The sequence below is a fragment of the Mesoplodon mirus genome, assembly GCF_964341445.2.
Source record: "Mesoplodon mirus genome assembly, chromosome: 8".
Taxonomy (NCBI): Eukaryota; Metazoa; Chordata; class Mammalia; order Artiodactyla; family Ziphiidae; genus Mesoplodon; species Mesoplodon mirus.
This window is the reverse complement of record NC_138984.1, coordinates 19,220,708-19,229,121: the sequence shown is the minus strand read 5'-3', so window position 1 is coordinate 19,229,121 and position 8,414 is coordinate 19,220,708. Positions and strand designations below refer to the sequence as shown.

General features: G+C 58.1%; 1 protein-coding gene across 1 annotated transcript; it reads right to left on the bottom strand.

Annotated features, from left to right (window-relative positions):
* Window positions 1-4,728: 4,728 nt before the first annotated feature.
* CRYBA2 (crystallin beta A2) lies at window positions 4,729-7,933 on the bottom strand (the record flags this gene model as incomplete). The annotated part of the gene is made up of 4 exons (XM_082630852.1): window positions 4,729-4,876; window positions 5,352-5,494; window positions 6,862-7,003; window positions 7,773-7,933. The coding sequence occupies 4 exons, from the start codon at window positions 7,931-7,933 to the stop codon at window positions 4,729-4,731; spliced, it is 594 nt and encodes a 197-aa protein (XP_082486978.1).
* Between the last annotated feature and the right edge of the window lie 481 nt (window positions 7,934-8,414).

The window sequence follows — 8,414 nt, the reverse complement described above, 5'->3', positions numbered from 1 at the left end:
CGCCGCCAGGGCCTGGGCGGTGGGAGGTGGGGGGTGGGGGTGGGAGAGGGGGATCGCGTCAGGCTTTGCGCTCCGGGGCACCGATCCCCGCCCGAGGCGACAGCGGGTGACAGGGAGAAGGCGCTGGGTCCAGCAAGGCCTGGCGGGAGGGGGCTGCCCGGGTGTGGCGGGGGATGGAGGGGTCCTGGAGCGATGCTTCCAGCTACCAGGCTGCTCGGAACCCTCCGGGCCCCCGCGCGGGCAGGGGCCGCAATTTCCGTTTTAATTAAAGAGCTGCAGCCTCGGCCCCCCAGACCCCGCCCCCGCCCCTCTTATCGCCCCATCGCAATAAAGTCTCCGACTTGCAGCGCGGCAGCCAAGCGCACCCGGCAGCCCCCCGCACCCCGCAACCCGGGAGACGCGCGGGGGATGGGCCTGGGCCTCGCGCTCTGGCAGGGGTCAGGAGCCCATTTCTTTTCTGCCTCCCGGACTCTGAGCAAACAGGATTGGGGCGGGGTACCCGGCCCCACCTCGGACCCCCAGGGCCACAACGGGGTGGGGGGCTCCCTCCTTCTCACCCATCCCCCCCACCTCACCGCTCCACTCTCCTCTCCTCCCCCCACCCCACCCCCACCCGGGTTCCCGTCTCCAGGCTGCGTTATCTGCATCTTCACTTTTAAATTTCCGCTTCCCTCCCTCTCTCCTGTCGCTGCGCTCCGGGTCGGCAGCCGTTGCTCCCTTTATCTACCCCCCTTCCTCCATCCCCGCTACTCCTCCCTCCTCTCCTCTCCCACTCTCTGCTCTTCCCTGGAGACCCAATCTCCTTCCCTGTCTCCCTGTTTTTTTCCCCGGTTTCCTGCCTTTCCGGGGCTCCCAGGCCTCTGGGCCAGCGCTGGGGCGTCTCCCGCACAACTTTTAGTGGCTTGTCCTTCCTCCCCCTTTCTAGGTCTCTCCTTCTTCTTCCATCTAGTCCCTCCTCCTCCCATCTCCCTTCTGTCTCCTCTCTACCTCTCCATCCCATCTCTCTCTTTCCCTTCCTTTTCTCATTCGTTTGTTCTCACTAATTTGTGGCAAATGGTAGACTCGTGATCCCCCTTCCATCCCCCCCAACCATTTCTCTTCTATCTTTCCCCACCCCTTGTCGTCCCAGCCTACCATCTACCCTCACAACTCTTCCCATCCTGATTACCCCAGAACTAGGCTGCAGTTGGCACCTTGCTCTAGCAGGAGTTAAAACACGTGCACCGTACAAGGTCCCCCGACCCAGGGGGAGTGGAAGTAAATACACTCTGAGAAAGGGGCAAAGGGGGGTATTAGCAAAGCTGATGTGGTCCCCAGGTGGCCTGGAGTCTCTGGGTACCTGTGGGGCTTCCTGGCTCTGGAGGGGCACACTAAGGATGGATGCTGGCTGAAGATGAGTCTCTGGGACAGGAGCCCACCTGCGGCCATGCAGCACCTGGTGACTCCGGTCAGAACTGGTAATCTCAAGGCCTTTCTCTCCCACTGCTTGACTTCAGGAAGTGAGGAGGCCTGGGCCTTCAGGGCACTTGGATGGAAGTGGGCAGGTTTTCTGCAGGATCCCTGGTCCTGGGTTGCCTGACTGAGGATGGCTGGGAAGTCCAGCTGGGGGAGGGGTTTCTGTGGGGCCTCTTGCATTCTTCACTTGCTGTAACTCCTGGGGTGTTCCTCCTTGCTGGGGGAGGGTATAAAAATCAGAAGGAACCAAGGAGGAGTGTGGGAGGTGAGTCTAGGGGAAAATGGGGGGTGTCCCAGGACCCTAGAGGATCCTAAAGGGACAGGGGTGGAGGCTTCAGGATGTGGAGGTGGAATCTGGTGGGGGAAAGATGAGTGGTTGGGATGCTCCCTAGGGACAAAACTCAGGGCTTTGAGGGAGCAGAGGGTCTTGGGGGTCCAGCCGAGGTCTCACTCCCGCTCCTTCCTGCTTTCTTATCACTTCCCCAGATAGAAAATGAGGAACGGGAGGCAGCAAGTTTCACCCACTAATGCTCTGAGTGGAAGGCTGAGGCAGAAGGGAGAGGCGCTTAGAGTGGGCGTCTATCTGGACATCCCAGCTCCAAGCTGATGAAGGATCAACAGCTCAGGCTCTGCCCTCACCCCCACCTCACTGAGGACTCAGGGACTGAGGGGTAGGTGGGCTCTGGGAAGAGTTTGTGAGGGAGTGAGGGGCATATGCCTACCTCACCTGGATCTTGGCTGCACCAATGGAAAGGAGATGACCTCCTCTGTCCCCGTTGGCCTTTGGCTGAGTGCAGCCAATGAGCGAGTCCAGGCAGCTTCCCTGCCATCCTCCTCCCGCCTGGCTGGGTGTGAGCCCCACCGTGCTCTGCAGACCATCAGCCTGCCCAGAATAGAAGGACGGTAGGAAGGTGAAAACACTCAGGCCCAGCCTGGCCTCTGCGCACCCCCTCCTTATTTGCTGATGTGGGGAGCAGTGTTGGACCCGTGGGTCTAAGAAAACCTAGAAGGTCGATGCTGGCAAAGGCTGCAACAAATATCAGCTCCCCCAACTCCTTCATTGTACAGGTGGGGACACTGAGACCTAGAGACAGAGCGTGCCCTGGTCAGGGTCACACTGCCAGTTCCTGAAAGCATCTCGCTGGGTGGTCCTAGTAACCATGGACCTTCCTGGAGGGAGGGCAGCTCAGCTGATGGTAGTTACCAGATCTCCCTTTGCCCACTGCCTGCCCCCAATACAGGCAGTGCGGAGATGGGCTGCTGGGCTCTGAGGCCAGTTTGTCTGGGTCTGGGCTCAACTCCAGATCCCCCATTTCCTAGTTGCGTGGCTTTTGGGGAAGTTACATAACCTCTGTACCTTAGTCTCTTCATCTGTAAAATGGGGATTATAGTACCAACCATACAGAATTATTAGGCTTATATAACACATGCTGAGTGCTCAGACAAAGCTCCATATATTTAGCTGTTGTTACTATTACCATGCCCCCAAGGGGACAGTTAGGAGCCTGTGACCACACAGGAACCCCAGGCTCCTCTGGAGCCCACAAAGGTTTGGGGCTCTGCTGAGGCCTGAGGCTTTCGGCCACAGCTCAGGTCAGCCTCCGGTTAACAGCCTGGATTTGGGGTCTGGAGCCCTGTGTTCAGGTCCTGGCTTTGTCACCAATTAAGTGGATGACCTCAAGGCTTCTCCCTCTCAGAGGAGCTCCAGTTTCTTCATTGGTGAAATGGATGAAGAATGGAAGCTATTAGGAGGATCAAATGTGACAGGGGCGATGGACTTCAGAACCCATCTAGGTATAAAGCAGAATTCATACCCCACCTAGAACTCTGTCCTTGGTCCCCTGACCCAACCCGGAGATCCATGGGGAGAGGCAGGGAAGGGAGGTCCTATGGTAAGTGCCCTAGTTCTTTTCTGAACCACAAGCATTTTCAGGCAGTTCTCCTTGAATCCTCACAACAACCCTGTGAGAGAGACAAGGCAGGACTCAATAGCCCCGGTTTACAGGTGAGGGAATTGAGGCTGGGGGATGCTATGTGACTGGGTCCCGGGTGTTCTGACTTCTGGTCCAGGACTCTTCCCAAGGGAGCAGATGCCTGACTGTGCACAGCTGGGCCCCTGGGAAATGCCCAGGTCCAAATCTGACTTTTCTCCAACATTGCTTTGACTCCCCTGGGCTGGGGCAATGATCTGGGCCACCCCTCCCCATGCATAGGTCCACCAGGGGCTTGAAAACTCAAGCATCCCTAAGAGACAGGATGAAGGGCCTCCCAAGGACCTTGAAGGCCCTGCCTATGTGGGTGAGATTATCATAAACTGAGCCAAAGAGGGGGCTGGAAAGAAGCCACATTGGTGCCACGGACTCTGATGGCTGCAGCCACATTCAACCCCACCATGGCTGTGGGCTTCTACCACCTGCCCCAGAACCCAGGCTCACTGTGGTCAGTGGCTCAGGGGTGGCCTCTCCAGCTCACTAGTCCTCTGAAGAGCGGGGAGGAAGAGGAAGAATGAAGAGGGAGTTGTTTGAGACAGCTGAGAGGCAAGGTATGCAAATGCTTTGTACAATAAATGCTGGAGCTCAATACCACGAGGGATTGTTATTCAAAGGGTCTAGGGCTTGGCTCAGAGAGGGGACATCTCCTCTAGGAGGCAGTGGGACCTCCCAGCAATTACCCCTCTCACACCCTTGCTCCTCTATAAGGCGGAGATTCTACAAAGCTGGGAAATGGGTGCAAGCTTCCCTTAGGCTGGATAGGGAGCCAGGGTGAAGATAAAGGCTCGAAAAGGTAGGGGTGGGGGTCAGAGAGGAACCCAGCAGGGCTCCTGCACAGAGTTAAGGAGGTCCTGCCCTGAATGCTGGTGCCTGGCCCAGGGGGTGCGTGAAGGTTGAAATTCAGCTATGAGCCCTGCCGTGGAGCTATGTGCGCCCAAACGAGAGGATGGCAAAGGAACTATATGGGCTAGCGGTACCCCTGGTTCAAGCTGATAGGCCTTTACCAAGGAGAGGTGTGGGGCTGGTTGCATTTAACAGGATCCCCAGGATTCTTACCAGCATTTCCATCTTAGACCCATCAGCCACATACATCCTAAGCCAGTGTATTCTCCATAGTCAAGGGTCCTGGAGCCAGAGGGGAGGGGAGGGTTGGCAGAGAGGGACCCTCAGAAGGATAAGGATGGAAATTGCAAAACAAGACACCAAAAAGGAGGCAAGAGGGGCAGGCAGGTTCAGGAGCCTTTATTGAGGGTCTTCAGGGGAGGCGCCGGGGCTGTGGAGCTTAGTGCTGGACTCTCCGAATGGACTGCAGCTGCCCAGTGTGGGCCTGCGTGCCGAATTCACTGTAGTTACGGAACTCCCCACTGTGGCGGTCCTGCTCCAGTACATACTGGTAGCCCCGGTAGCCTGGGTACTGGTAGGCCACCCACCTAGGCGAGTGAAGGCACAGGGGTGGTAAGTAGGCTCTGCCCCCACCCCCACTGATGTCCTCCATGGCTGGTCCTCCTTTCTCAGCTCCCAATCCCCAGCTCCAAAACCATGGCTTCTGTTTTCCCTACATGGATCTCTCCCTGCCCTGTCCACTGCTCCAGGTCTTCCTAACACCTTCATCTTGTCTCCTATTCCCACCCTCCATTGCCCCCTCACCCATGTTTTCAATCCCTTCCTCTACCCCACATTTCCCCCGACTCATTCTCCTATTACCTGCCCCATCCCTCCCAGTCTGTCTCCATCATCTCACTTCCCCTTGCCTCTCAGTCTCCCATGACCTCACTCCCCCTGTCCCCTAGCCCCCAGTGTCTCTCTTTATTGTGTCTCTTAGCACCCCCATCACTTTTCCCCACCCTCCTCCCTGGTCCCCATTGCCTCCCTGCTCTTCTTCCTTGTTCCAGTCCCAGGACTCACGCTCCAGAGCTGACTTTGAGGGAACCCACATCCTTGCTGGCCCAGCCCATGGAAGGCAGGGATGGGTAGTCATCATTGAGTTCAAACTTGCAGCCCTGGAAGTTTTCCCCCTCAAACAGTGTCACGCGGCTGTCACTGTGGTTCTGAGGCACAAGAAGGTAGGGGTGGACAGGTCAGGCCCTCCAAAGAGGATACATTCTCAGCCCGACTCCCCCAACACTCTGCCCAGCATAAGCTGTAAAGACACAGGGTCCATAAACACACCCAGAGTTCACTCCATCAGCTCCATATCAGTCTGGGAAGTTGGGATGCTCAGAGGTCCCCAGCCTGGTCCCTTCTATGGCTTTGGATTGAGGTGGTGAGACTGAGGGGGGTGTTCCCAGAGACACTTCGAGGTGAGGGATAGAGAGCATCTTTTTTTTTTTTTTTTTTTTTTTTGCGGTACGCGGGCCTCTCACTGTTGTGGCCTCTCCCGTTGCGGTGCACAGGCTCCGGACACACAGGCTCAGCGGCCATGGCTCACGGGCCCAGCCGCTCCGCGGCATGTGGGATCTTCCTGGACCGGGGCACGAACCCGCGTCCCCTGCATCAGCAGGCAGACCCTCAACCACTGCGCCACCAGGGAAGCCCAGAGAGCATCTTTTGACATGGACATGTTTTGCAGGAGGAAAATCAGAGGTCCTGAGGGAAATCTGGTCCACTAAGCAAGACAGTTTCCCTAAGGAAGCATTGACTATCAATCCCCTGCCCAGCACCCTGGGCATAGCCTCTCATAGGGTAAGACCCAGAGAAGGGTGGAGAGCAAAGTCAGAACGTAAGGCCGGGGCATCAGCGTTTGTTGAGTCTGGGCTCCCATTGTCCCAGGGCCTTCCCCCTGCAGGGCTCCTTGGCCTCCTGGGATGGAGAAACTGGGCTGAGTCAGCACCTGCTTTCTGTCCTCCACCACACAGCCCCAGCCTCACCAGTAAGGTAGATAAATCAGCAGAAATGGGAATTGAGATCCTCCCCTCCAGTGTATTTGATTCATTACCAACCCCTTCCCCCCAAACATACACACAGAGACTAACCCCTTGTCAGCCTTGATCCCTGATTGAGTTCTCACGTTAACCTGTGTGACCAGGGTCAGATCACTTTGCCCTCTGAGCCCCATTTCCACACCTATGTGTGAGGGTAAGAGCAGTCACCCCACCTCACAGTGCTGTGCGACAACAGAAGCGCTCGCTGACACGTGCGGACATGTGGACGAATGGGGGTGAGGAACGGGGCTCAAGACAGGGGCACGGTATCGGGGGGCTGTCCGTGGTGCTGATTTCCGATGCCTGGCTTAGGCCCTGTTCCAAAATTTCTGAGACCTCTCTGGTTCTGGGAAGTAATGCCCCTCCTACCCATCTAGGAGTTGTGTTTACACCCCCCGTACAGTGAGTGGACGGTCTTTCCAGGTGCTGTGGTGGGGTCAGGGCCTGGAGCTAGGAGCTAGGATGCAGAGGAGGAGGGGGAGGGCTGTGCTCACCGCGCAGATCACTGGCCTGAAGGACAGCAGCTGGTCGCTGTGGTGGCCGCCACTGCCGCTCCAGGCACTCCAGCGAGGATAGTCACCTTTCTCCAGAATGAACTGCTGTCCCTGGAAGTCGGGGTACTCGAAGGCCACCCACCTGGGGAAAGATAATGGAAGCTGCGAGGCATCTGCCTCAGCCTCATTCATTCCTCCCCTCCCCCTTGCTTGCTACAGAACCGATCTTTGTCTCCACCCAAGGCCTTTCCCTTAACACACCCATCACAAGACAACCCCTCCCCTCTAGAGGCTAAAGACCCTAATCTGGCTGCTATCTGGGGTTTGAGGGGTCCAGGCTTCCAGCTCAGGGCCCCCAGGCTGGAAGGAATTTTCCAGTCTACGAAGATCACCCGACCAAGAACTCCTACCGCAAGGATTTTGGCCCCTGCAAAGGTAGGTGTAGGAACCCCCCCTAACCTGCGGTAGCAACCTGTGATAGCAACAAACTGCAATAGCTCAGGGGCCTCAGCTTTCTTGAGGGCCCCAGTATCTAGGAGACCAGGGAGGGGCGGGCGGAAGGGATTTGGCTTCTTTTGCTAAACGAAGCTTAGAGCCATCTAACTTTGGAAGGGACAGCATTACACTGGGAACCCCTTCAGGGTTCAGGCTGGCCCCACGGAGTCCCGCAAAGGGTCGCTTCTCGCCTTTATCCCTTTAGCTCACACGCGGATACAATCTTTCTCATGATTTGTTTTGGGGCAGGTGGGGAGTTTTGAGGAAGCCTAGATATGTTCCATATTGCTGGGTCCCTCTCAGTCAGGGCTTACATACAGTCTGGGGAATGGAGGACTGGGACCCAGTCTCGGAGCTTGCGCCAGGGGAACCTGGCGCCCCCCAACCCAGCCCAACCGCGCCGAGGCATCACTCACGCGCCATTTTCCACCTTGACCGAGCGCACCCGGCGCAGGCCTACGCGCTCGCCGATGTTGGTGCAGTCACTCAGCAGGCGGCAGCGGCGGCCCTGAAAGTCCTCCTCATCCCAAAGCGTGAGGCTGGCGGGCGCTGGGCCCTGCGCGGGGGCGCTGCTCATGCCGCTGCAGACAGGGACGGGACCAAGCGCTCAGCGTCCCGAGAGCCCACTCCCCTCCCAGGCCCGCCCAACCCCGCCCAACCCCGATGGGAGGTGAAGGACCGCGGGCTGGACCCTGGCTGCCAGCGGCTTTTCCCCATCTCGCCCTCCCCCGCCCGAAGAGACCGCGCCCCAGCACCGAGTATTCACCGGGTGGGTGAGCGCGGTACTGACGGAAGCGGAGAGGCTGCGCGCGAGCTGGGCGTGAGGGGCTTTATACCAGGCCTCGCCCCCTCTCCGCACCCTCTCCCGCTGGGGTGGGGGGAGCTGAGTCAGCGGGCAAGCTGCGGTCAGCTCTGGTGTCCCCAGGGGAGCCGCGGCCTCTCCCGCAACCGCTGACCTGGCCCCAGCCCTCGGGGATTACAATAGAAAGTGCTGAGACACATGTCCGGCGCTCGCCACAGCCGAGGCTGACTCCGCTTTTTCTTTTTGGGGGGCCTGA